This window comes from Salmo trutta, chromosome 12 (genome assembly GCF_901001165.1).
Source record: "Salmo trutta chromosome 12, fSalTru1.1, whole genome shotgun sequence".
Taxonomy (NCBI): Eukaryota; Metazoa; Chordata; class Actinopteri; order Salmoniformes; family Salmonidae; genus Salmo; species Salmo trutta.
The window spans coordinates 68618563-68646304 of record NC_042968.1 but is presented as its reverse complement, the minus strand read 5'-3'; the positions used below and the strand labels follow the sequence as shown (position 1 = coordinate 68646304).

General features: G+C 42.2%; 2 protein-coding genes across 4 annotated transcripts; one reads left to right on the top strand and one right to left on the bottom strand.

Moving 5' to 3' along the window:
• Nucleotides 1-1847: 1847 nt before the first annotated feature.
• Nucleotides 1848-6653, top strand: lman2la (lectin, mannose-binding 2-like a). 3 transcript variants are annotated; one of them, XM_029769332.1, is made up of 9 exons: nt 1848-2068; nt 2309-2427; nt 2692-2809; nt 2900-2982; nt 3377-3409; nt 3681-3842; nt 4659-4773; nt 5037-5159; nt 5732-6653. In XM_029769332.1, exons 1-9 carry the CDS (start codon nt 1939-1941, stop codon nt 5812-5814), a joined length of 966 nt encoding a protein of 321 aa, XP_029625192.1. In that variant the 5' UTR covers nt 1848-1938; the 3' UTR covers nt 5815-6653. The 3 variants fall into 3 exon arrangements, with proteins under 3 accessions (XP_029625192.1, XP_029625190.1, XP_029625191.1); XM_029769330.1 differs by having other exon boundaries at nt 5626-6653; XM_029769331.1 differs by lacking the exon at nt 3377-3409 and having other exon boundaries at nt 5626-6653.
• Nucleotides 6654-7926: 1273 nt separating this feature from the next.
• Nucleotides 7927-25041, bottom strand: LOC115204063 (WW domain-binding protein 1). The gene is made up of 4 exons (XM_029769329.1): nt 24755-25041; nt 16953-17055; nt 16542-16709; nt 7927-14139 (listed from the first exon to the last, which is right to left on the bottom strand). The coding sequence occupies exons 1-4, from the start codon at nt 24815-24817 to the stop codon at nt 13634-13636; spliced, it is 840 nt and encodes a 279-aa protein (XP_029625189.1). The 5' UTR covers nt 24818-25041; the 3' UTR covers nt 7927-13633.
• Nucleotides 25042-27742: the final 2701 nt, after the last annotated feature.

The following is a 27742-nucleotide window of genomic DNA, read 5'->3' as shown; positions in this document are numbered from 1 at the left end:
GTTTTAGAGAATTTGGCAGTATGTCCAACCGGCCTCACAACAGCAGACCATGTGTAAACACGCCAGCCCAGGACCACCACATCTGGCTTCGTCACCTGCGGAATCGTCTGAGACCAGCCACCTGGACAGCTGATTAAATTGTGGGTTTACACAACCGAAGATTTTCTGCACAAACTGTCAGAAACCGTCTCAGGGAAGCTCATCTGTGTGCTCGTTGTCCTCACCAGGGTCTTGGCCTGACTGCAACTTCAGTGGGCAAATGCTCACCTTCGATGGGCACTTTCAAGCTGCAGAAGTGTGCTCTTCATGGATTAATTAAGTTTTCAAATGTACCGGGCAGATGGCAGACAGCGTGTATGGCATTGTGTGGGTGAGCGGTTTGCTGATGTCAACTATGTGAACAGAGTGCCCCATGGTGGCGGTGGGGTTATGGTATGGGCAATCATAAGCTATGGACAACGAACACAAATGCATTTTTTCGATGGTAATTTGAATGCACAGAGATACGATGACAAGATCCTGAGGCCCATTGTCGTGCCTTCATCTGCCGCCATCACCTCATGTTTCAGCATGATAATGCATGGCCCCATGTCGCAAGGATCTGTGCACAATTCCTGGAAGCTAAAAATGTCCCAGTTTTCCCATGGCCTGCATACTCACCAGACATGTCACCCATTGAGCATGTTTGGGATGCTCTGGAGTGACATGTATGACAGTGGGTTCCAGTTCCCGCCAATATCCAGCAACTTCACACAGGCATTGAAGAGGAGTCAGACAACATTCCATAGGCCACAATCAACAGCCTGATCAACTCTATGCAAAGGAGATGTGTCTCACAACATGAGGCAAATGGTGGTCACACCAGATACGGACTGGTTTTCTGATCCATGCCCTACTTCTTTTTAAGGTATATGTGACCAACAGATGCTTTTCTGTAATCCCAGTAATGTGAATTACATAGATTTTTGGCCTAATGAATGTATTTCAATAGACTTATTTCCTTATGAACTGTAACTCAGTAAAATCTTGTTTTTGTTCAGTGTACAAACTATATACACACTCACGCACACACTCTACATTGACACTCCCACACAAAACCCATACACTACATACACACACACATAGACCGACACAACACATATATACATTACATACGTACATTCACATACACTTTTGCACTCATCATTTGCTGCTGCTGCTCTGTTTATTTTACTCTTATTATTATCTATCACAATGTCACTTTAACCTGCCTTCATGTACATACTGTATCTACACTCTTAGAAAAAAAAGTGTTATCTAAAACCTTAAAGGGTTCTTTGGCTGTCCCCATTGGGTAACCCTTTTAACAACCGTTTTTGGATCCAGGTAGAACCCTTATGGGTTCCATGTAGAACCCTTTCCACAGAGGTTTCTACATGGAACCCAAAAGGGTTCTACATGAACCCAAAAAGGTCCTACTTGGAACCAAAAAGTGTTATCCTATAGGGACAGCTGAATAACCCATTTGGAACCCTTTTTTCTTAAGAGTGTATCTCAAATACCTTGTACCTCTGCACATTGATCTGGTACTGGTACTCCCTGTATATAGCGCCATTCTTGTGTATTTAATTTTATTCCTCGTGTTAGTTATTATATTTATTTTTATTGTTTTTACTCTGTATAGTTGGGAATGTTTCGTAAGCAAGCATTTCACTGTAGAGTCTACACCAGTTGTATTCGCCGCATGTGATAAATAAAAATGTATTTGATTTGGAAAGTGTAAAGTGATTGACAGCCGAGTGAACAAATAACCAGACGCAATGCAGCCCTACAAACCAATCACAAGCCATAGGGCGTTGAATGGTTGAATGGGAGGAGTCGTAATCTAAAATGGCCGCCGCCACAAACAACAACTGACAGATATTTAATATTCTCTCCGATATTTTTCTTCGTCAGACCATGGCTCTAAAAACATATAGGACGTTTGTAATCATTCTTATTACAACTTGTCGAGCTTTTGCCGACGATGATAATCATGAAATGGAGGAGTTTCTGAAAAGGGAGCATTCATTGTCAAAACCCTATCAAGGTAACGTTAGCGCCATTGTACCACCCTTTATTATAGTATAATGTGAGAACGCTGAAATGAATGCTGTATATTCGACATTGCAACAATGTTATACTGACTGTGGAGTGTTGATGCTCGTAAAATCGTTTTTTGCTCCCACTTCATCAAGGCTCTACGCTATGTACAACTTGTTTTATATAATATGACAACGGTCCATCAGTCTTTTCTGTTCTATGTGTGTTACAAATAATGTGTGCTCAGGTGTGGGGTCGTCCAGCTCCTCCCATTGGGAATTGATGGGCGATGCCATGGTAACCACAGAGCAGGTGCGCCTCACAACAGACATGCAGAGCAAGCAGGGGGCAGTGTGGAGCCGCATTGTGAGTACAGAACATTGCACACTGTTAAGTCTACATCACTGTTACTGATTCTCTCTATCAGAGGAGGCTGGTGGGGGGAGCTATAGGAGGATGGGCTCATTGTAATGGCATTAATGAAACGGAGTCAAACATGGTTTCCATATGTTTGATACCGTTTCATTGATGCCATTCCTCCCACCAGCCTCCACTGCTCTCTATGCATGTCACATTTTGCATGGCTTTGCCAAAATGGTAATATCTATCTATGTATGTTTGTGTGGCCAGCCCTGTCACCTAAGGGACTGGGAGTTACAAGTGCACTTTAAGATTCATGGCCAAGGCAAGAAGAATCTGAATGGGGATGGACTGGCAATTTGGTACACCAAGGAGCGCATGCAGAAAGGTACTGTCCCACAATGTAGTTCCAACAGAAATACCAGAGTGTAGGTACAATGCAATGCAACTGTATAAATGCATTTCTGTCATTGTGTAGGTCCTGTGTTTGGGAATCAGGACCTTTTCACAGGGCTGGGTGTATTTGTGGACACGTACCCCAATGAGGAAAAACACCTTGAGGTACAGTATGTGCATATACCCGTCAACCTCTTCTATGTGTTTCTGTGGAGGGAAGGAGTAGCTACAATACTGTTACATGTTATGTCACAAATTATAGGACTTTATCTCAACCACTTCCTTTTTATTTTATTGTACTGTCTGGCAGCGGTGTTTGTGTCATATCCTGTCAAATCTGGGTCAACATGTCCTGATCTTCCTGTGCTCTGAGAGGGGCCTTAGCTAACTGACAACCAACACCTCCCACCACAAAACAGACCTGAGTCATACAAGCAAGCCAATACAGTGGAATATTTATGAGGTTTTGTTGGGAGTGCTTGTTTTGGGCAGGGCTCACAGACCTGTGTAATGGGCCTTGTGTTGTGCTTCTCTGTTTTGTGCATCCCAATGGAGACAGGCACAGAAGACGAGGTACACCACACGCACACAGGTACTCCATGTTTGGACCACCCATACCAAATGCCCCCCATACCCCTCTCCTTAGCTACTCTCATCAACCCCTAATGAACATGCTGCCCCACGTTGTTGTTGTTTACTACCTATTAACAATTGGTTGCACCTTGAATGTAATTTGCATTTGAATAAGTAGGGGATCAGATGGAGAATGAGGTCACTACCAGCAGTATTGTACTGTTGTGGATGCTGCATCTTTTACCTGTTGTTCTGATTCTCTCTCTCACTATTTTCACACCTTCCACCAGAGGATCTTCCCCTTTGTGTTGGCCATGGTGGGGAACGGAAGCATTAGTTATGACCACGAACGAGACGGGCGTCCCACTGAGCTGGGCGGCTGCAACGCCATGGTGCGCAACCTCAACCACGACACCTTCATCTTCATCAGATATGTCCGTCGCAGGCTCACGGTGAGAGCAGGCACACACACACACACACATTTTAACGACTCTACGATGTTATCAATATCCAAGTTATTGTGTAATAACTAAATAATAGTGTAATGCCTCATTTCATCCAAGATGCATGTTGGGTCACTTCTATACAAACAGAAATCTGTTGCGTTGAAGTGAATTGTTTCATTCACACCCGTTAACTCAACTTTGCAGGAGAATGTCAGTGATATGATGCTTTGACTGTGCTAGGTAGTGCCTGGGCATACTCTGTTCGACTAGCTCGCACAGTCTCACGTCAGAATTAGATGTTCATCCATGTTTCTCAAAATGTAAAATATCGTAGTTGTTCCAAATGTCAAATTTCAAAGTGTTTAAGGTTAAGTTTAGGCAATAACTCTGACTTTTGAGGTTAGGGTTAAGTTTGGGCATTAAGTCCGAATGGTTAAGGTTTGGGATAGACGATATATTGCTGGATTCGAACATACAACCTTTGGCACCAGAGGCAGATGCTTACTGGCTTGCTGTATTGGCTTGCTTGTATGACATCCCTGTCCACAGTACCCTAGCAAAACCAAAACCCACACTGTACTTGAAGGTAACAGCGCTCGCTGTTGCCCCTAGTGGTCGGTTTCACGTCATCTCCCGGCGTCCTCAGACATAGATGGATGTCGAATACTGACTTGTATCACGGGTGACCTGGCTGAGTGGTGAACTTACTAAATGACTGAGAGGTTGACTGTGTGATATTAGGTTGCTTCTTGTGTAAATATTTTCTGTCTGGATTTGAATGATTTGTATGGCTGACCCTGTTAACCATACTATCTCTACTAGATTATGATTGACATTGATGGGCAGCATGAATGGAGGGACTGCCTGGACATACCGGGGGTACGGCTGCCCCAGGGCTACTACTTTGGAGCCTCGGCCGTCACTGGAGATCTCTCTGGTAGTACTCCCCTCTACTGTGCTTTACATAGTAGCATTAATGAAATCAGCTGTTTTATTGCCATGAATTAGCGCCTAGTTTTCATTTACTTCATCTACTTGGTGTTTCATTGAGGTCTCTAATTTCAAGTGAGATGTGACCATCCCAGATTATCACTATCATTTATTTTGATCTAATAGGGAACTAAGATATTGTATTTTGGTCCATTTGAAGGTGTTTTTGCTGCAGTTTTCTTTGAATGACTGAAACGTTCTGTTACACAGACAATCACGATGTGATCTCCCTGAAACTGTACCAGCTGACTGTGTTACGCAGTGAGACAGAGGAAAAGGAGGAGGAAGATGAGATCACACTACCCAGTGTAGATAACATGGACCTACTAAAGAGTAAGGCTCACTACCTCACACAAACAGAAGAACATACACTTTCATTGGCGTTACTCTACTCAAATAAGAGTTATTATTGATAAAAAGCTAAAATACATATGCTATCAAATTATGTTATACTATTAGGGCTCTTTAACCAACTCAGTGGCATGTAGAGTCTGCCCCGAGACTGGCAGAAGGTTTGGGATTCGATCCCTGGTCATACCAAAAAGAAACTAAAAATGGGACCTGATGCCTTTCTGCTTGTCACTCAGCATTAACAAGATGGATTGGGGGTGAGGCCATGTGATATACTACCCTCCTGTCCAGGGGGTGTACTTGTACATCAAGCTGCCTCACGCTACAGAAACAGGAGATGGGCTGTTCCGGCTCAGACAAGGCGTACTTGTCTAAGGCCTACTTATTATGGCTCCTTGTCACTATTTTTCACTTTCTATCCATACTAACATTTCTCTCTCTGTGTCAGTGGGTGAGAATGAAGAAGGGTGGAGTAGTATTGCTATGTTCTTCACCATCCTCTTCTCCATGCTGGGCTGTTTCCTGCTCATCGTGGTCGGCCTCATCGTCTACAGCCACTGGAACGAGAACAGACGCAAACGCTTCTACTGAGACGGAGAGAGGGGAAAAAGAGCGGGAGGGAGGCCTCCCATCATAACCACTACTGTAGTCTGACGACAACTGCACTGAGACGCTGAAATGACTGACAAGATGGAGACAATGTAACTGACCTCCCAGTGTAGACCAATATGCTTGACGGACAGAGGTACCCTTGAGACAACACTAATGAATCCTGGGAAAGACTGAGTAGCGGATGGATGCATTTCAACTACAGTAGCCAACCACACTGACCCCTGCCATGAGTAGACATACAGAAAGTTGTAGTCTGTCCCCACCCCTACTCTCACCAACCAGGCCTTACTCTACACAAGTATAGAGAGCATATTATTATTATTATGTACTTATTGTGTGAAAATGACCTCCGTGTTGTCAGAGTGCCATTGCTGGTTAATAGTTTGGTTGTCCTTTTAAGGGGCTGGGAAATGGATTTCTACTCAGTTTTAGGGTTTTGATAGTCAAAGGGACAAAGTAACCGATGTGTTCTAACTCTACAGCCCACATGACCAGGTCACATCAGCGCTTGAACCGTGTCACACCAAAGATGTTTTCAATGGCCTATCTGGCTATTGATCCGTCGCTTTTCTGCTTCGCTCTAGAAACAGCATCATGTCATATTTGCCTCTATGGTGCTTGCGATCAATGTAAGTCTTTGTGCATTTCAATCGATTGACGGTTTCAATGAATTCTCATACTCAATTTTATTAGTTTGAAAAATGTATGGTTGCAGAGAATATGCTTTTGTTGTCAAACTGAATCTACAGTAGAATGCATGAAGGTGCTAGACTAGTCATTTTTTTACAACTATTTATGTCAAGATTGATTAGGTGTTTTTTCTTTTATTCTGTATATGAAATGAAAAGGTGACCAATCCCTCTCCTTTTGGTTGCATTCATTTATTTGAGTTGCCTGATCCAGACTTAACTTCAAGTTAGGGTGTGCTCCTTTTGCTTTTCTGCACCCACCCAAACTGTTTTGGTTTTGTGGCATATTACCAGAGTGCCCTAGCCAGTGGTTTCGATTCCAAACCAATGTGTACTTTACTGTTTTTCCCCAGACCTGACCTCAGAATTGTAACCATGAACATTTCAAAGGAATTTCAATAAATGATAGCAGTGGTTCCAAACCAGGAGTACTAGGACCCCTAGGGGGTACTTAACTCATGAGACCATAGGCCTACTGGTAAAATGCACGACGGGGTACTCCGGGCAGAACCAAATTCAGTTGGTGGCACAGTAACCGAAAAATGTTGGGAACATTGAATTATAGCATCCCTCTGAAAGGGATCGTTTGGAAATGGGATACTGCAGACACAATCCATTTTAATTCCATGTTCTGAGAAAAACAAGCCAATCCACTGCGCCTCACACTGCATCTAAACCGCGTCTCATCTCCTCGTGAGCAGTGTTTGAAGACAGTGCATTGCAGATGCTGCCTTTTCCCCACTGTATGACAGCCTTTTACTCCTGTTAGGCCACTCGGTCTGTGCCTCATCTTTCCACAATATGTAAAATACAGGAGCTAGTTTACTATATTGATGGTAAACTTGTTTTTCTTGCCATTAAGTTACAACCCTTAGTGATGCTGTTTACTCACTCGTCGGCTCAGGATATGGGAAAGTAGGTAATTAAAATGGATAATGATCATTAAGATGTACCGTAGATACGAATGAGTCCCATCATATCTTTGGCCTAGTTCCAACGTAGGAATGATAGCAGGTAATGTTGTATTACCCTCACTGAAGGTTGAAGGAAATATTCTACTCAAGTCACGCGATTGTATATCATGAAACCACACATGGTTAAGTTTGTGTTCTGCACTAATATTATACTTAAAGGATGGGGGCAAGGCTTCAAGGCATATCTGGCAATGTGGGACTACATTTGTGACTTTGTCCCTAAAGAGCATGTTAGAGGCTGTCTTGGGTACTCCTCAATAATGACTGAGCCAAATGCCTCAGGCACCATCTCACTCTGCCTTCTGATGCTCTTCAAGAGCAATCTCTCAACTGGTTCAGATGCCTGGGTGGGGAACCGCTTACTGTGGAGTATGTTATGCTCTCAGGTAGTCTATCAAAACGCCAACACTACAGGCTTGAGAAACAACAGCAATCAACTAGAAAGTTCAAAGCAAAACAACAGTACAACTTCAGTTGAGTGCCAATGTTTGTTTTATTATAAAAAATAAAATACAAATGACCCCGAGAGTACACAGCAGACCCCCACTAAACCAAAGCATTCAAATGTACCACACATTTCAGTGCATTCCTCTGTCTTTTTGGCTTGTTCTAGGTGATAATGAAAGGGGTATGCGCTTCTGGACAACCCCTTTTCAAGCGTGGGTATTTGTTTTGGAAAAGTCCTACCACGTGAATCAATATCCGCTTGACATTATCCAACTACAGTTGAGGGAGAAATGCAAGAAACATCTGGGTTACAAGTGGGTAACAGAGCATCCTTGGATTATGGGGCGAGTACATTGTTGCCTTGGTGATGTATAATTCAAGTGCAACCCACCCCTAAGTGAGACCATCAAAAAATAAAACCTGGGCTAGCTGAGGTGTCGCCACTCCGCCGTCTAACATTGGGTTATATTGGCTTCCATACTTGATAAAGGTCACAGTCTATCTTCTATATCAAAGGTTGGGCAATCGAGGAGAAAAAAGGCAAGAACTTATTACTATTTAGTCATTGAAAATTCCTCAAACTAAAAACAATGACAGAGGTGCTGCAGTTTACAAAGACACCCAATGCGCCATGACAGTGCAACACACAAGGGGTGGACCAGTGACAAAAGTACCCACAGAGCAAACAGAATAATGTTAGTCTGAGGAAAGATTAAATGGCATTAATCCCACAAAAAGCATTCAAAACACTCCTTTAACTTGGAACAACCAAAACAGATGTATTCCCCCCCCCCATAATAATAAAAGCAAGAGTAATATTCTTAGCAGATTAGAATGAGAGCAACCCATTCTATCCACTATGTCACTAAAGATGAACAGAAAGAAAACTGAAAAATGTACTAGAATGGCTTCACCTTTACTCCCCTCCACACACACCAAGAGGTAACATGTAGATACACATTTACTTTTAAAGCATACACACAAATGACATAGTAGCAATAATAACCACTCATTTTTGTTATATATATTTTTTGTTGTTGTTGAAACAAAGACATTACACATACCAACTGAGGTACAGTGTGACAGAAATATTGCTTGTACTGGCAACTACAGACAGAGGAGTTATTGCAGCATACATCAGTGGGTTTATGTTTTTGCATAGCCTAGTCAGGTACATTACAGAGGCGTATGTAGCTGAAATGCTGAAATGAAGAGGAACACTTCAGGTGAAAGGAGGATGACATTCTACAATGACAGAGCTTTGGCCTAGTGAGCAAGGTAAATTAAACTTGAGCTGACAACTGATGGCACTGGTGCCAATAGTAGATTTCTGATCAGTGTCAAATACAGATGTCCATAAAAAACAGCATGTTTGCTATTCATGACAATAGGACAGTATGCATATGTAAGTGAGACGTCAAGTGTGGGTTGAGTACATTAATTGTTTGGTACTGGCAAACAATCTCAAAATATAATTGTGCACTGTGCCTGCAGTACATGCGTGGGCAAGAATCCTGCCTCAAAAAAGACAAACATTGGTGAGGGTTGCCACGCACTATCTGTTACTATGTTCGGTATGGTCGGGCCCCCTGGAGGGGGAGGGGTTCCTCATGATCCAATGGGATGCAATGAGCCATGACTCAAGCCCCCCCCCCATCATCACACCCGGGGATAGTTACCTCACCAGGGACCATATACCCAACCTGCCACTGAACCTAGCTTGTGCCCTCTTTGCTGGTATACCGGAGCAGCCATGTGGACCAGGTGGGGGGCTTGAGAGGAAAAGAGAGAGAGATACAAGCTTCTGAACATTGAAACCAAAAGAAAAGATCAATCTATTTTTTTTTAGATTTTTTTTTTTACAAATAGCCTATTATTTACTACAGAAAAGATGTCTAAACAATTATGTTCAGATATTACCGTGTCTGCAACTGTAGGCAAAGAGGAAAATTACAGAACAGATGAATGGAAGGATGTTTGTCCATGATTGACTAATAGCCCTTTATCTAGATAAACATGTGAAAGCCAAAGGAGTTTGTTTGGGAATAATCTTGCCCAGTAAGCAGAGTGAGCAATGGGACTGAAACTATGGTTGGGGAAAATCTCTACAAATGTAGTTGGGAGATTTTATCCTCATTTCAAAAACAAGAAAACACCTTTTCAATTTCCATTACCTTCATCAAAATGAATGCACTTTAGCCTCTACATTTGTAGTTGGGAGATTTTCCCCAACCATTCAAAAAAACAAACATATCATATGAATCACAAGAAAACAAAACAAGCATTCATGTACATTTTTTTTCTTCCATTTTCTAATTCAACATGCTTTCAGGTCAGTTCAAATATCAAACTAATGTCCATCATATTCTTTAACATTTTTTTTTGTTATCTACGCAAAATAGGGGTACCTAAGAAAAAAATTTAACATTAACCACAGATAACAAGGGAATTTCTCATACACGTTTTCTGACTAAATAAACGTTGCCTATTCTACAGACCAGTTTCTGCAACATATAGGAGTCATGATCTTGTCTTGTGGTTTCACTGAGTTTACCACATCCTAGAACAACAAGTTGAGCTGACCAATACATGTCAGACGCTTACACTTCAGACTCCATTTGTATAAATGACTCCTCTGGACTACCAAGGGGGGGGAAAAAATACATGCTCAAACATTTTTGCCATCTTCAAAAAGCATAGGTCTGAAATATAACCGCCAACTCATCAAATACAGAAGCCTAAAACACATCTAGTATACCTGTACCCAACTGACCACCGTAGTAAGGCATTTCCCTATGCCTCAGAATGACCTCTAAACGGAGTCTGTTCATAGGTCTTCTGCAGCTCGATCCTCATGTCTGTTCCCTAGCAACCTACCAAGGCAGCTTAAGGTGTCTTATCAAAAACATGTCCTAATGTGAGAATGCGAACAGGAGTGTGTGTGCGTGACTATGCTCTACGACTTTTAAAACATTACTTTTACAGTATCAAGGCTTCACACTGTTGAAGACAGACAACTTAGATGTAGGATCTTACATTTGAGCCAGTTTGCTACAGCAGGAAAATAATCATGCAGCAACAGGAAATGTGAAAATATAATTCATGGACATTTTTGTAGGGGTTGATACAATCATGTCTGAAATTTCAAAGTGAAAATTACAAAACTGCAGAATCCTTTTTAAAATCTCAAATACACAAGAAAAAAAAAGTACCACTGCTCTTTATTAAGCTTTACGTATCTGCTTCAAGACAATTTTTTCCCCAGAGCTTTTGTATTTTTAATTTGCACCCTTATGTAGACATTGCTCCACTCTACCCAGTACAATGCATCGAATTGGGTTGGAGTCGAGGGAAAATAAACGTGTCACCAAATATAACAATGTGCATTTCATAAGTATTCTATTAAAGTGTGTAGTACAAAAGAAGGCCTTAAGGCTGATATATAAAGCTTAATAAAGAGCAGTGATACTAGCCAGAGCACTGTGCAGGTTTCTTATTTTTTCTCAACTGTTGCCATGCACCTGCAACAAAGATAACTCAGATGTGTGAGTGCCTTTTGAATTTTAAAATCTCAAATGCACCAAATGTTTTACATTTCCTGAATTGCAGGAAAGTTCTCCTGCAACAGAGTGATCAAATTAAGATCCTACATATTTATGGACTGATATTCAGAATAAATCTGTGTCAATTTCCTTTTACATTAGACGTTAATAATAAACAGTGCATCAGTCCATAACCTAATTGATCAGTGCTGTATGACAGCAAATCAATACATTTAAACACCCCCCCCCCCCCCCCCCCCCAAAAGCAGCTGGACTTGTGTGGTGCTTCTTCTTCTTCTTGGTGGAACTGCACAGTAAGATCACATGCACTCCACACCCGATTCTACAACTACGCTTCGACACACATGCTTAGGCAAGCGACGCACAACACTGAGGAGGAACATGCAGTTTATCAGCGTGCAGCTGTGCTAACACTACACACACAGCAAAGCCACACCCACCCCACTAAATGGAAATTACCATCACAAATCTTTAGAACTGCTCCTACAGGGTTCACACCACCGCAAGCCAAGGGAGTACGCAACAGCACACTGCAGGCCCAATGTAGTCATAACATGATGAAACTAGGTACAGGGTGTCTATACTTAAAACCTTGGGTCACTCAGTCCGAGCCGCACACGACCAGGAGATTCGTGGTGAAGCTGCGTCACTATCGGGCTCTGGCTGTCGCTGGATCAAAACAGCAGCCGATTCGTCAGCTTGGGGACAATGGCCTGGGAGTGTTTCGCTATATGTTGCAGACACAACGAATCAGAACACACTACCTACACACAGACAAAAACAAATGACTCATGCCTTCTATGCAATATCCTAGTGCATTGTTTATAAAAGTGGTCTAAAGCCTGGTGAGGTGAGTGCATTACACCAGGGGCCAGGGCACTTTGTGGCTATGCTAAATAAGACCACTCCTCTACACATCCTATAAAACACACAATACACCCACAGCAGCACCTTGGTAGAGCTGTGTTGCTATTAATGTGGGTAATAGTGGCCTCAGCCAAAGCTGGTTTTAGAGAGAAGTAATACAAAGACAAGAAAATGATAAAGGAGCAAAGTACTATAGAGCTGAACCTTCAGTATTCCTGGTAATATCACTGCCAGGCTGGGACACACACGGTCGACCACCGCGAGGCTTTTTATAGACACCAAGTTGCAGGCACAGCGATGGGATAATGTCACAGCTTACAGTCTTGAGTTCACTTGGCCACAGACAGAACTTGGCCGCACATCAAAACGTCTGTCCCAGTCCATTCGATACACTTCAGTCTGGCCAAGTGTTGACCGGAGTACTGGTGGAGTCACGAGGGATGGGAAGCGGGGGGATTCAGGGGGAGGAGTCTGATGTTACTGGGACACAGTCCAGAGAGGGAGAGCCTATAAGAGACAGGCACATCTTCACTTCCCCTTCCCAGCCTCTTCTCTGGATGCAAATAGCCCTGCTGTCACTCCGCAAGGAAACCAGGTGCAGGCTAAGACGACTCAGGGGTGACATCACTTTGCAGCTGTCTCCTAGATTACACAGTACACACCCTTACAAAAACAAAACAAGTTCCATTTGTCACAGTTGGTACACCTTGTTCAGTCCCTTCAGGTCAGGATTGTGTCTTAAATCATTATCTTCTGTTTTGACCCTTATGTGCTGGGGCCTAGAAGCCTGTTGGTTGGTGACTGTTGCAATATACTGTCCTGTCCCCATGTAGGTGAAATGTTACAAGGACCAGAAGAAAATGTCCAGGCCAGACAGTGGGGTGGGTAGATGTAGTCAATTCTGTGCCAGCGTCAACACCTCTTCTTACCACCTGGTGGTCTCTAGAAGTTTTAGCCACTCCCCCATCCAGGAAGACTTAGCATTTTTCCTCATCATCCCCATGTTAAGAACTAAACAAAGCAGAGGGACCATGGGTATTAAACAATTAGCCACACGAAAAATCATCTTTCTCAAATAAGAGCTTTTCTTTTTGTCATCATCGTCATTATATGGATCATAACTGAGAAGGATGTTCAACAACAGGACAACCTGGTTAATTTGGTGAGTTATTGTGGGGCATTTCATTTGCTGGTGGTGTCGGAGCTATTGTTATGATGACAATGACAAGAGCTCTCCTGGGTCTCCCTCCCTAAAGCGCAGATCCGGCAGCAACAGCAGCCTCTGGGATGGTAGGTGGTGGAGCTCAGACCAGGCGGTCTCCGGTGCTGGTGGTCTGACCCTGGGGCTGAGGTTGGGGCTCAGGGGTTCTCGCTTTGTGTCTGAGGGTGTGATCAGAGGCAGAGCAGCAGTCCCCCGTGGCCCCCTGACACACCCGCTCCTCGTCCTCCTCCGGCCCAGAGCCCTCATCTAGTTGGCAAACACACACCTCAATCCCTGAGTCACCCGTCACATGCCTGCGCCGGGTCAGCAGCTCCTCCTCCAATGGGCCTTCAGGGTCCACCTCCACCGGTCGCTCTGATTGGCTGGGCACAGACGCGGCTTCTTGGTCTGATGACGAATTGGCGGTCTGCTCCTCTCTTGGCGCGTCCTCTGTTGGGGGCTCCAGCACCACGACCGCTTCTGATTGGATGGATGGCAGCAGGATGACAGTAGTGGTCTCTGGGGTAATCTCGGAGTAAGGCGGAGGGGGAGTCGGGGGATGACCCACCACCTCTTCATAGTCAGGAAGCTTGCAGTCTGTCCAGAACCCTGGGCGTAAATAAACAAACAGGAGTCAACCATCTTAACCCTTTACACTGGTACCCATATACGGTTTGAAAATTGCAGATTTGGGCACCGATACCGCCTGAATTGGAATGCAGTGGCTGTACAGTAATATGCTATAAACGACGTCAGAGCTCAGGCTCTGCGCTTCACGGCGCTGTATAGGTTGACTGACCGCCGTTCTGAAAGTTGAGCACAGCACATGACAAGTTGCCCCCATCCCTCCTGCAAATTGTGCAACTTTTGCAACATTTTTTTGTTGTCTGAGGGAAAAGCTGTAAATTAAAAGGACTCTGTATTTTGAAAGATGAGACGTTGATTATAATAAATACCGTTTCGATGTCATACAATCAAGCCAAACAGCCATGAGTCCTTTCTATGCATATCAAAATTACGATCTGTTTCTCTGAATCGCCCTGTCAACGCCTGACACTAAGATCGTATTTTATAACTTAGCTTGTAGTGTTTTCGGTAAACCAAAACTTCTGTACTTTTTCGATAGTAGAACATAAAAAATACAAATCTAGTACCGAACCATTTTTCTTTTTACTTACGGTACTTCTGTCAAACGTGTCAAGCCTGTCTATCAGCGCAGCCAACACCTTATTATAGTGCGCACCGTGCCTGCTCCACTTCATTGCTAGCCTGCACTGGGAGTCTAGGCTGCATCATGTTAGCTCCCCGCTTATGCTCCACAGAAGTAACCACGCTTGAATAATGTGACACAGCATGTAGAAACTGTTAATTACTGTTCGCAAAACAATGTCCATACAGGCTACAACCCTTACAATGGACGAAGATACCAGTAGTTTCCAGCTTCGTAGGCAAAATTTCCTTGCTAGCTGACAGCTAAAATCAATTCATTACCCTAGTACTTTGTCATAATATGCAAACCCTAATGCAAAATATGCTGATTGCCACCAAAAACTTTATTCATTCACTTATTCGGTCTCTCTCACGTCTCTCCCAAAGATGATCTATTGCCTCAGCGAACTTGCCTCGCAAATGACGTCATTACTAGCTAAAGAGACAGCGCACAGTTTTATAAAAGAAGCTACGTCTAGGCAAATGTTGTTGATCAGTACAATAAAATTCCACATGGAAGGGAAACAGCTTGTCAACTGTAGCCCCATGAAATCAGCCAAAACAAGCTCAATAACTCCTATTGAATATAAAGTCCCCTGTATTGTGGATAGGCCTAGGCTACATCTCGATGTACCTACTTTATCAATAGAGATGTACCATTCAAATAAATGATTCCCATTATGTCATTAGATTGGTAAAAACTAAGTAAAATTGACTGTATAATTGACTCATTAATGCATACACAGAAGTCTCAAAACTGTTGATGTAAATAAATGCAACTGTAATGATTTTAAACTCAAAAGATGCACAATGATTGAACAGAGCTGTAGCTGACAATCTGTCTGGATCAAGTGCCATTCTGTGACTTTGGCTAATATGCCTTATTTTTTTGCAGTGGTATCGTTTTGGTATTGGGAATTATGATGCTATCGCGTATTGCGATACTTAACCTGGTATCCAAGTAAAACTTCTGGTATCGTGACAACCCCATAAACTTGTCATGTTGGTAATAGAAGAAGCTTTCAAATGATGCCCACCTGACCCAATTGGGATTTATATAAAATGGGCCGTTTTTGGATTGTGTAAACAGTAATTGTGTGATGGCGGGGATGCAGTACTCTAAACAACGAGAAGTGTGGTTGCTCTAGTTCAACGACACAGCTAGGAGAGCAAAAAATATTACTTTTTAGTTGAAGACTCTTCTTTGAGTCAAAAGTGCATTGAAATGACCTAGGAACTGTTCACACTTTGGAGAGGTGTTTGGACACTTGGAGACACCAGTTAGTCCTCTCACTCAAACCCTTGTAGTTCCTTTGTCTTGTGTTGCACCTAACCCACATTTTCCAGGAATATTTTTATCACTTTGCTGAATGTATCCAGAGTATTTTCAGATTTCATTATCAACAAATACAGTAAATATAAAAATGCACATAAAATCAACAGTATAATGTTTGGATTCAGTCTGGTTTCAGGTGATCTGTTGTGTCCTCAACTTTGGTCTAATCCTTTTCCCGTAATCTCCAAACTGTTCCCTTTCAATGCTACCATGCTTATGCATTTAATATTTCTTCTGTAAGAAACATTTCAATTTAGCCCTAACCACTTAGGCCAATTCCCACAAGTATAAAGGGTTAACACGGTCTAGATAGGGTTAGCTGGTGTTGAACTAAATAACTAACTGTCAGGTGTGGTTCTGAATCTGCTAAGAACCATCTCCAACTACCAGGCCTAGTTACACTAAACAGTTAACTCAGAGGGACAAGGTCATGTAATAAGTGGCCAGTTGGAGCTGAGAGACTCACTCAGGTTGAGAGGTGGAGGGGAGATGAAGGAACTAGAAGCTCCCTGGTAGGCCATAAGGCTGATTTCGCGCTGGCGCTGCTCCTGCTGCAGCCGCATCTTGACCCGACGGTGACGGTAGGCACAGCAGCAACTCAGCATTATGATGAGGGTCCACACCAGCCAGAACCCTGCACAAAATCATGTAGTTACATTCTCAATCAACTCATTTTGGCCAATGATTTTGTTTCAGCGCTATTGATTTCAGCATTACTACATGATTATTTGTCAAATTGGAGTGAGTCAAAGAAAGTGACAAATTCAGAGATTCCCATAAGAACACATCATTTCAAAATCGGAGGAAAATAAATATTGGGAATCGGGACAGAGTGATGCTAGAAAGGCAAGGATAGAAGAGGACACTCAGAACATACACCACAGCTCGTAGTAGTAGGTGCAGCACTCCGTCTCACCGCAGCAGTACCCCATCTCACACCGGTATTGCTCATTGTTCACTCCGAAACAGAACTCCTTACCCTAAACACAAACACACAGGCAGGCATGCTATTCAGTGACATCTCTCTCACACACACAACCGGGAAAAAAATCTCAGGATTATGCATACATGCACAGCTGTTTGACAAAGTTATATTGGGATTTACTGCACAAAACACTAACAAGCAAGCCTGCAAAGTCACTCACTTTCGCTGTGGATGAACGTTCAAATAGCATTCAATGCATTGAAAATCAAATGACAAAATACAGTGCATTCTGAAAGTATTCAGACCCCTTCCATTTTTCAAATAAGTATTTGTTCTTAACTGACTTGCCTAGTTAAATCAAAATTAAAAAAATTTAATAATGACCATGTGAAAACAGGTTTAGACATTTTTGCAAATAAAAAACTAATCGGAAATACCTAATTTACATAAGTATTCAGACCCTTTGTTATGAGACTCGAAATTGAGCTCAGGTGCATCCTGTTTCCATTGATCATCTTGTAGTCCACCAGTAGTAAATTAAATTGATTGGACATGATTTGAAAAAGGCACACACACACACCTGTCTATACAAGGTCCCACAGTTCACAGTGCATGTAGCACTCCGCCAATCAGGCCTTTATGGTAGAGCGGCCAGACGGAAACCACTCCTTAGTAAAATGCATGACAGCCCGCTTGGAGTTCACCAAAAGGCACCTAAAGGACTCTCAGACCATGAGAAACAACTCTCTGGTCTGTTGAAACCAAGATTGAACGTCTAGAGGAATCCTGATAACATCCCTACGGTGAAGCATGGTGGTGGCAGCGTCATGCTGTGGGGATGTTTTTCAGCGGCAGGGACTGGGAGACTAGTCAGGATCGTGAGAAAGATGAACAGCAAAGTACAGAGATCCTTGATGAAAACCCACTCTGGGAGCGCACAGTACCTCAGACTGGGACGGAGGTTCACCTTCCAACAGGACAACGACCCTAAGCACACAGCCAAGACAACACAGAAGTGACTTCGGGACAAGTCTCTGAATGTCCTTGAAATTGCCCAACCAGAGCCCGGACTTGAACCTGATCAAACATCTCTGGAGAGATCTGAAAAATAGCTGTGTAGCGACGCTCCCCATCAAACCTGACAGAACTTGAGAGGATCTGCAGAGAAGAATGGGAGAAACTCCCCAAATACAGGTGTGCCAAGCTTGTAGCGTCATACCCAAGAAGACGGCGAGGCTGTAATCGCTGCCAAAGGTGCTTCAACAAAATGCTGAGTAAAGGTCTGACTACTTATATAAAATGTGATATTTTAGTTTTTTCTTTTTGATAAATTTGCAAACATTTCTAAACCTGTTTTTGCTTTGTCATTATGGGGTGTTGTGTAAATTGATGAGGGGGGAAATTATTTTGATCAATTTTAGAATAAGGCTGTATACGTAACAAAATGTGGAAAACGTCAAGGGGTCTCAACACTTTCCGAATGCACTGTAGGTGTTGCATTGACAGGTAAGTGACATCTCCTGATTATACAAACATATCATAGAAGCTGCCAAATGCACTCCAGTTGTTTTAACTAAGTTTAGAAGAGCAGCATTTTAACCAGGTACTGTGATAGGCTAAATAAAACAGGTTTGTGGCCAGTAGCTAGCTAACAGTTACAGCAAGCTATATGCGTCGCTACCAACAAATACATCAAAGGAAAAATGCAGTTACTTAGCTAGAAAGCTAGCTAGCCAGCTAACCAGTAATTTTGCATGCTGTGTTTACTGGTGGTAGCTAGCAGCCAGCTATCGAAGTGACTTGTTGTATACTTCAACAGTAAATTGTCCAGTAGCTACAGATAAAATATCACACTGTTATGTCTACAAAATATTATGCTTGCAAACATTAGCTAGCTATTTTAATGGACCGCCACATTAAATTTGTTTTCAGTTTGGATATTCGAAGTTTGCTTGTCAATACCTCGCCCACTGAAGGTCCTAGGAAGATGAGTGATATAAGTAGAATCAGATGACGGTAGAAAGCAAGGGTTAACCTTTTTTCAAATCAAGAAGTGACTTTGTTGGTTTAAAAATGGGGGAATATTATACATTCGCGGCTAAAGGACCATCTTAAAAGTGCCATCAGCAGAACCTGGTGTTTACAGGATTTATTCAATTAAAGCTGCAATATATGTTTCTTTTTGGAGAACTGAAAAATCTCACATAGAAAAGTGAGTTATAGATCTGTCACTCTCATTGAAAGCAAGCCAAAGAAGCAGTAGCTCTGTTAAGTGCGCTATTTCTATGCTTCCAGTATAGTTTTTTCCCCCGTCTCACTTTTGTACACCAGCTTCAAACAGTTGGAAATACAATATTTTTAGTTATGGAAAATATTTCACAGCGGATTAGATGGCACAATTATTCTCTACACTATACTTGCTTGTTTTGTAACAAACTGAAATTACTGTAGGCGAACATGCATAGTGCATCTTAAATGATCTAGAGCACTTAAGCCAACTTTGTCCCCCCCAACAACAATTACATTTTGAAATTTGATACTTTATTTTAAATGTGTTATGTAAAAATTACAAGATCATAAACCATGAATAGGCCAACGATCTTCAGTGTTTCCCCTAGGATATTTTTCAGCAGCGGTGGGAAAGTTAGGGGTGGGTTCTTTGCTGGGGGAGATTTTTATAGAACGACTGATAAGGTCACTTCTTGTGACTTAAAAATAAAAAAAAACATTCTACTCTCAAAATGTCATTACGTTGACACCATCTGAAATAACTGATGTGCACCATTAGCACTGTATGGAGATGAGGCGCAAGCGATGGCTGTACGCTCATGGCTCTCATTTGCGCCACTGCTCATCGTTTTCTACAAAATACCTTCCTATCCATATGAGCGGTGGGTTCCTTTACCTCTCATGAAAGGTACACCTTTAGTTTTTTCCCCAAAATAATTCCCCTTAGATGTTATACATATTTAATCATATTACAATTGTGGTTATTTGTTCACGTACAGATCAAATTTTGTATAATTTCTTATCTAAATTTTAGACCCTTGACATTTTCCACATTTAGTTATGTTACAGCCTTATTCTAAAATGTATTAAATTGTTTTTTCCCCACATCAATCTACACACAATACCCCATAATGACAAAGCAAAAACAGTTACAATTTTGCTAATTACAAATCAACTGAAATGTCATTTACATAAGTATTCAGACCCAGCATGATGCTACCCTCACCATAGGGATGGTGCCAGGTTTCCTCCAGACATGACGTTTGGCATTCAGGCCAAAGAGTTCAATCTTGGTTTCATCAGACCAGATAATCTTGTTTCTCATGGTCATGGTCTTTAGGTGCCTTTTGGCAAACTCCAAGTGGGCTGTAACGTGCCTTTTACTGAGGAGTGGCTTCCATCTGGCCATTCTACCATAAAGGCCTGATTGGTGGAGTGCTGCAGAGATGGTTGTGCTTCTGGAAGGTTCTCCCATCTCCACAGAGGAACTCTGGAGCTCTGTCTGACCATCGGATTCTTGGTCACCTCATTAACCAAGGCCCTTCTCCCCGATTGCTCAGTTTGGCCAGGCGGCCAGTTCTAGGAAGAGTCTTGGTGGTTCCAAACTTCTTCCATTTAAGAACGGTGGAGGCCACCGTGTTCTTGGGGACCTTCGATGCTGCAGAAATGTTTTGGTACCCTTCCCCAGATCTGGGCCTCGACACAACCCTGTCTCGGATCTCTATGGACAATTCCTTCGACCTCATGGCTTGGTTTTTGCTCTGACATGCACTGTCAACTGTGGGACCTTATATAGACAGGTGTGTGCCTTTCCAAATTCTCTCCAATCAATTGAATTTACCACAGGTGGACTCCAATCAAGTTGTAGAAACATCAAGGATGATCAATGGAAACACCAGAGCTCAATTTTGAGTCTCATAACAAAGGGTCTGAATGTAAAAGTATTATTTAATAAAAATCGGCAAAAAATTCTAAAAACCTGTTTTTTCTGTGTCAGTATGGGGTACTGTTTGTAGATTGCAGAGGAAAAACATATTTAATCCCTTTTAGAATAAGCCTGTAACAAAATGTGGTAAAAGTCAAGGGGTTGGAATACTTTACTAAGGCACTGTACCTGTAAAACCATTTGATGTTAAGTCAGACCTCCCTCCTTCATAGTACACCCACTAGAATTTCCATTGCACCGATTTCATGAATATTTCCAACTGTTGGTCCTTTTTTCAATAACTCACTGTCCATGAGCTATAACCTGTCTTAAGGGTACACCTTTTCTTTTTTCCAAATAACTCTTTTTTTTTACAGATATTTATACTACTACAGCTGTGGTTATTTGTTCACGTACATATCAACATTTCTGTAGGTCTATATGAAGATGGTTTTGAAATCTAAAGCTGAAAAATACTTTCAATATTGCACATATTTAACATCATGTATGTACCACTAGGTGGAGCCATTGACCACAATACCTCTTACTCTGTGGACCTCCTTGTATTGACAGACACCTCTTACTGGCATCGCCAGCTGATTGTCTTCCCTTATCCCCATGTACTTGTCCATTCCGTCTGTGTCATTGTTTTGATGAAGGCCATTGATGAAGACCAATACGTAAATATTTTATTAGTAGTTTAAATAAAATAATTATTTTTTAGCATCCAACACAAGTGTTAGTTGCATAGGTCGGAGAGTTGATTAAATGAGCTATAATTACTTGTCAGAGGAATGATTACAAACATTATGGTATTGTCCAAATTGGGAATTTAGCCAGGACACCAGGGTAAGAACCTATTCTCTTACGAGAAGTAGGCCTACCATGTTAAGCTATTCAATAACCAGAGCCAAGATACCCGTTTCTTGCCCCTTCTGAAAAACTACATCTTCCACAGGAATGTCATGGGCACAAAGACCTAAAACATATGCACTTGTGGAGACTGGTATAAGCAGTTTGAAACTTCCACCTAGCCTATAAGAGGGCAAGTTGGAGGGACTGACCTAACGTCAAGTGGTTTTACACATTTTACATTTACATTTTAGTCATTTAGCAGACGCTCTTATCCAGAGCGACTTACAGTAGTGAATGCATACATTTCATTTTCATTTCATACATTTTTTTTTCTTCGTACTTGGCCCCCCGTGGGAATCGAACCCACAACCCTGGTGTTGCAAACACCATGCTCTACCAACTGAGCTACGGGGAAGGCTACACATATAGGTCATTTGGATAAGAAACTATTGAAAATGAAATCTGTATGCCAACAAATAACCACAGCTATAACAGGATAAATGGCTTTTAAAAAATGAAGGAAAGGAATTTTGGAAAAATTAAAAGTGTACCTTTCATACAAGAGGTAAAGGAACCCAACACACTTGTCTGTAGATCATATGGATGGGGAGGTATTAACATTTAGAACTATCACAAAAAATATTAATATATTATTTTAAATAAATCAGAGAAGTGGTGAACTGGAAATATCATTAATACAGCATGGATGGGGGGGGGGGGGGGGGGGGGTTAAATATAACACTCTTAGTAACTAAACGTAACACCAACAAAATATTGGGCCTTCAGCTACTGGAGGCCCGATGCAGTGTGTATAATCTTTATATTAGGTCTAATTCTCCTCAATGGGAACGCAACAATGTATATTGTTGCTCAAGGTCCTAAACGACATCATTACCGCCATCGATAAGAGACATTACTGTGCAGCCGTTTTCATCGACCTGGCCAAGGCTTTCGACTCTGTCAATCACCACATTCTTATTGGCAGACTCGACAGCCTTGGTTTCTCAAATGATTGCCTCGCCTGGTTTACCAACTACTTCTCAGATAGAGTTCAGTGTGTCTGTTGTCCGGACCTCTGACAGTCTCTATGGGGGTGCCACAGGGTTCAATTCTCGGGCCGACTCTCTTCTCTGTATACATCAATGATGTTGTTCTTGCCGCTGGTGATTCTCTGATCCACCTCTACGCAGACGACACCATTCTGTATACTTCTGGCCCCTCTTTGGACACTGTGTTAACTAACCTCCAGACGAGCTTCAATGCCATACAACTCTCCTTCCGTGGCCTCCAACTGCTCTTAAAACGCAGGTAAAACTAAATGCATGCTCTTCAACCGATCACTGCCCCCACCTGCTCGCCCGTCCAGCATCACTACTCTGGACGGCTCTGATTTAGAATACGTGGACAACTACAAATACCTAGGTGTCTGGTTAGACTGTAAACTCTCCTTCCAGACTCACATTAAGCATCTCCAATCCAAAATTAAATCTAGAATCGGCTTCTTATATCGCAACAAAGCATCCTTCACTCATGCTGCCAAACACACCCTCGTAAAACTGGCCATCCTACCGATCCTCGACTTCGGTGATGTCATCTATAAAATAGCCTCCAACACTCTACTCAACAAACTGGATGCAGTCTATCACAGTGCCATCCGTTTTGTCACCAAAGCCCCATACACTACCCACCATTGCAACCTGTACGCTCTCGTTGGTTTGCCCTTGCTTCATACTCGTCGCCAAACCCACTGGCTACAGGTTATCTACAAGTCTCTGCTAGGTAAAGCCCCGCCTTATCTCAGCTCACTGGACACCATAGCAGCACCAACTAGTAGCATGCACTCCAGCAGGTATATCTCACTGGTCACCCCCAAAGCCAATTCCTCCTTTGGCCGCCTTTCCTTCCAGTTCTCTGCTGCCAATGACTGGAACGAACTGCAAAAATCTCTGAAGCTGGAGACTCATATCTCCCTCACTAGCTTTAAGCACCAGCTGTCAGAGCAGCTCACAGATCACTGCACCTGTACATAGCCCATCTGTAAACAGCCCATCTATCTACCTGCCTCATCCCCATACTGTATTTATTGATTTATCTTGCTCCTTTGCGCCCCAGTATCTCTACTTGCACATTCATCTTCTGCACATCTACCATTCCAGTGTTTAATTGCTATATTGTAATTACTTCGCCACCATAGCCTATTTATTGCCTTAACTTACCTAATTTGCACTCACTGTATATAGACTTTTTGTTTTATTTTGTTCTACTGTATTATTGACTGTATGTTTTGTTTATTCCATGTGTAACTCTGTGTTGTTGTATGTGTCGAATTACTATGCTTTATCTTGGCCAGGTCGCAGTTGCAAATGAGAACTTGTTCTCAACTAGCCTACCTGGTTAAATAAAGGTGAAATAAATAAATAAAATATATATTTTTACTTTCACTTAATCACCGGTACTGTACTTTTACTAAGGTCCCCTAAACCACCGGAGCGCAAGAAAACAACATATTTTCTCATTTTTGGGAAAAACCCAACTATCAGTAAAAACAAAGTGTGAACCTTCTTCTCCACCATCATCTGATTCGAACTGTCATCATCCTAAAAACAAATTAGCAAATTCAAAATATCGAAAGCAAAAAAAATATACTGCGGTGCTCTACCGGACAAAATAACCTGCCGTTAGGGTAGCTAGCTATGGGTGGTTTATCAACTAATCTTACCAATACTTTCAAAACGTCGCATGATATCTTAGGTACTTCATGCTATAAACATAGTAGTTATAAATATATCAACAAACACACGATTTGCCCAAACTGACGTCACCCAAAGTTGGAGTTGCTAGCGAGCCATGCCCAAGTTCCTTTGTGGGGAAACAAAAAGGCACAATAGAAGGCCTAGGATCCAGCTGCGATCCACGGGCTTGGTTAAAAGCGCTTACCGCGCTGTGAACGCAAACTGCAGCTTACCTGTACCAAACAGGTCCCGGTGCAAAGCAGACCTACAATGGATCCCAGTGTTTTCTGTGGCATCTTTCTGGGTTGTTGGCCAACAACACGACGGGAATCATATAGCAGTTGATCCACAACTTGTGAAATGAACAACTAATTCAAACCGTTACGTACGTGACATGTTTTGTCTCTGTCGTAAGGCGTTCAGTGACTCAAATCTCAACCAGAAACAGAGATGTTGCACTAGCCACTGGATGGCAGTGTTGTCATACAACTGGAGAAGTATTTTTGTGCAACTTGTATAGTGGCACTCCTGTCTCCTTTTCACCTCATTTAACATCGGATTTACTTAAAAGGTGTTTGTAACAAAAGGAACATCTCAATAGGTTGTCCATGTAAGTCATGACATATTAGGGAAAAAGGCCGATGACATTACGACTTCCCATCAAACCAACTCCTTGAATGCCCTACTCCACATGTCCAACTCATTCCACAGAGGGCCAAGTGTGTGTGTTTTTTTTCTCCCCCTTGTACTTGATTGATGAATTAAGGTCACTAATTAGTAAGGAACTCACCTGGTTTTATAGGCCTTAATTTAAAGGGATAAACCAAAAACCTGCAGACACTCTGGTCACCATGGAATGAGTTTGACAACCCTGCCCAACTCCTTGAAATTATCAAAAAAATATATACTTTTTTGCTTAAAACATATATTTGTTTACCCTTAATGTGTGTAATATCAGTTTTCAAACAGGAAAAATAAAATAAATATTGGAGGACATAATATGTACTGGTAGTAAAGTTCATGATTTTCAGACAAGCAAAAATAATAGCAAATGCTTTGGGAAAAATCCCCAAATTTTAGCGTTACCTGTAGACCAAGGGTGAGCAACACTGGTCATGTTTTTTATTTAACCAACTTGGAAGACCAGGTGTGTTGCATTTAGGAAATCACTGAACTGATCAATTAGCTGAGTTGATCAGGTGGGGTACCTAGTTGGAATAAATACGAGAAGGGGGTAGCTGCCACTCAATATGGCGACCGGAGTATGGGCGAGTGGGTGTGTCGAAAGGAAAGTAGTGGGCGTGTCAAAGATTGGGTGTGTCGAAAGGAAAGTAGTGGGCATGTGGAAAGGAGTTGTTTAGGAGAGGCTCCAAGATGGCAGCTTGAGCGCACGCGTCCTACCGAGCTCTGCATACCAACTTTTGAAAGACAGTGAAAAGTGTATTATTTTGAACTACCAAATTAATACTTCGCTTGCTAAAAACACCAGGCTATTGATGATTTAAGATTATATTTTCCAAAATGTCACAGCGCACTGACAGAAAGAGAAATTTTATGGCTACCTCCTCAGCTAGCAATGCTCCGCCATCATCCAATGTCGTTACACAGGAGGCAAATGCTTTCATTGACAACTGCCACAACTATACTGGTCTGACAGATTCTATGACACTTTCCGTGTCAGAGGAGGATTTTCCTTCTTTGCCTATAACCAGAAGCAAACCTCCAGCTTCCAAGAAAGGCATGTTTGAACTGGGCCCAGATGCCGCTGCCAATAATGATGTTATCGCCACTCTTTCCAGGCTCATCAATGCAAGGAACGATGCCATAGAGAAAATGGTTGGCGACAACGCAATGAAAATCGAGGGCTTAAAAAAAAACTGTTGACTTTGCATGCATGTAAGAACGTTAAGAAGAAGGTCGCCCACCTTGAAAAGCATGTCGAAAGGAGGAGGGAAAGATGGACTTGTGCCAAAGAAGAATCGCGGAACTCGAAAGCTATTCCAGACGGTGGAATCTAAGACTGTATGGAGTTCCCGAGGCAGATGGGGAGAACGTGCAGTAAGAGACCATCAAAGTCTGCCAAGCTATCCTACCTGTGGAGAAGGCTAAGCTAGCAGATGTTGTCGACACTGTACATCGCCTCGGCACGAGAAGGCAGGGTGACTCCAAGCCCAGAGGTGTCATTCTCCAGTTCACATCATGGATCTACAGGGATGCCATTTGGAAAGCAGCCAAGAAATGTACTTTCCTATGCGATAACAATCTGCGGTTTGCTGAATACCTCTCAAAAGCAGACAAAGGAGAGAGAAACTGTGGCCAGCTGTGGAAAAAGCATGAAAAGAAGTGAAAGCGGCTTACTTCATCGGAGGGTGCGCTTTCATCAACTGATCCAAAATCAACCTTACTCCTTGAGAACTGTCATAGGCTGTGCCTGTTGGTCAACATAGGCTACCTAGATAGCTACCTCTGATGTGAGCAGATCCCACTCCCGGCTCTAAGGTGATTTAACCTTCGTTCTAACTGCACAAAACTACTGGAGTAATGGATATTTACTATTTTATTTGTTCTCTCACTTCTGATATTTTTACCTGGAGTATAGTCAGTGAGCAAGCTCTTTGTTGTTTCTTGTTCTGGCGGTTAGCTTTGTTATGCAAAACTACTCTCACTCAATCATTTATATCTATATGGTGTGCAACGCTGGTTTCCTTTCATTCTTATTTGATTTGTGATTGTTGTTTAGCTCGTTGTACTTTGTTCAAAATTCCACTTTGTCGTTGTCTATAGTTTCACTCAATGCTAGGGGGTTAAGAAATAATGTAAAGCGCAAAGCCTTATTTTTATTTGCCAAACAGCTTAAACAGATTTGTTTTTTTCAAGAGTCTCATTCAGTTGCTACCGACGTCAACTTCTGGAGATCTCAGTGGGGTAATGATGTATGCTGCCCTACCAAGCGAAAAGACACTAACTACTCATAGCGTGGAACTGAGAAAAATGGCTTTTATTTACCTTGGTTTCACAGTAACTTTATGCAGTTACTGCTAACATGACCCCCATTTTCTGCAAAACACAATACAGTAGAGGCAGGATACTTGTCCAAATGATTAAGCATGTATTTAATGTAGCAAAAATGACATTAACTAATTTTCGACCAAATGAGCAGTTACTGCCTTTTTGCTTGGTAGGGCAGTATGTCTCTCTCATGGTTCTGAACTCTCTGCTGG

Coding starts and splice junctions, on each gene's coding strand:
- LOC115204063 (XM_029769329.1), bottom strand. CDS start 24,817: ATGCCACAGAAAACACTGGGATCCATTGTAGGTCTGCTTTGCACCGGG. Junction 16,710..16,952: donor CTACTACTACGAGCTGTGGT/GTATGTTCTGAG, acceptor GATTTTGTGCAG/GGTTCTGGCTGGTGTGGACC. Junction 14,140..16,541: donor CCCTCCACCTCTCAACCTGA/GTGAGTCTCTCA, acceptor ATTTACGCCCAG/GGTTCTGGACAGACTGCAAG.
- lman2la (XM_029769330.1), top strand. CDS start 1,939: ATGGCTCTAAAAACATATAGGACGTTTGTAATCATTCTTATTACAACT. Junction 2,983..3,376: donor ATGAGGAAAAACACCTTGAG/GTACAGTATGTG, acceptor CAATGGAGACAG/GCACAGAAGACGAGGTACAC. Junction 5,160..5,625: donor TAACATGGACCTACTAAAGA/GTAAGGCTCACT, acceptor TCTCTGTGTCAG/TGGGTGAGAATGAAGAAGGG.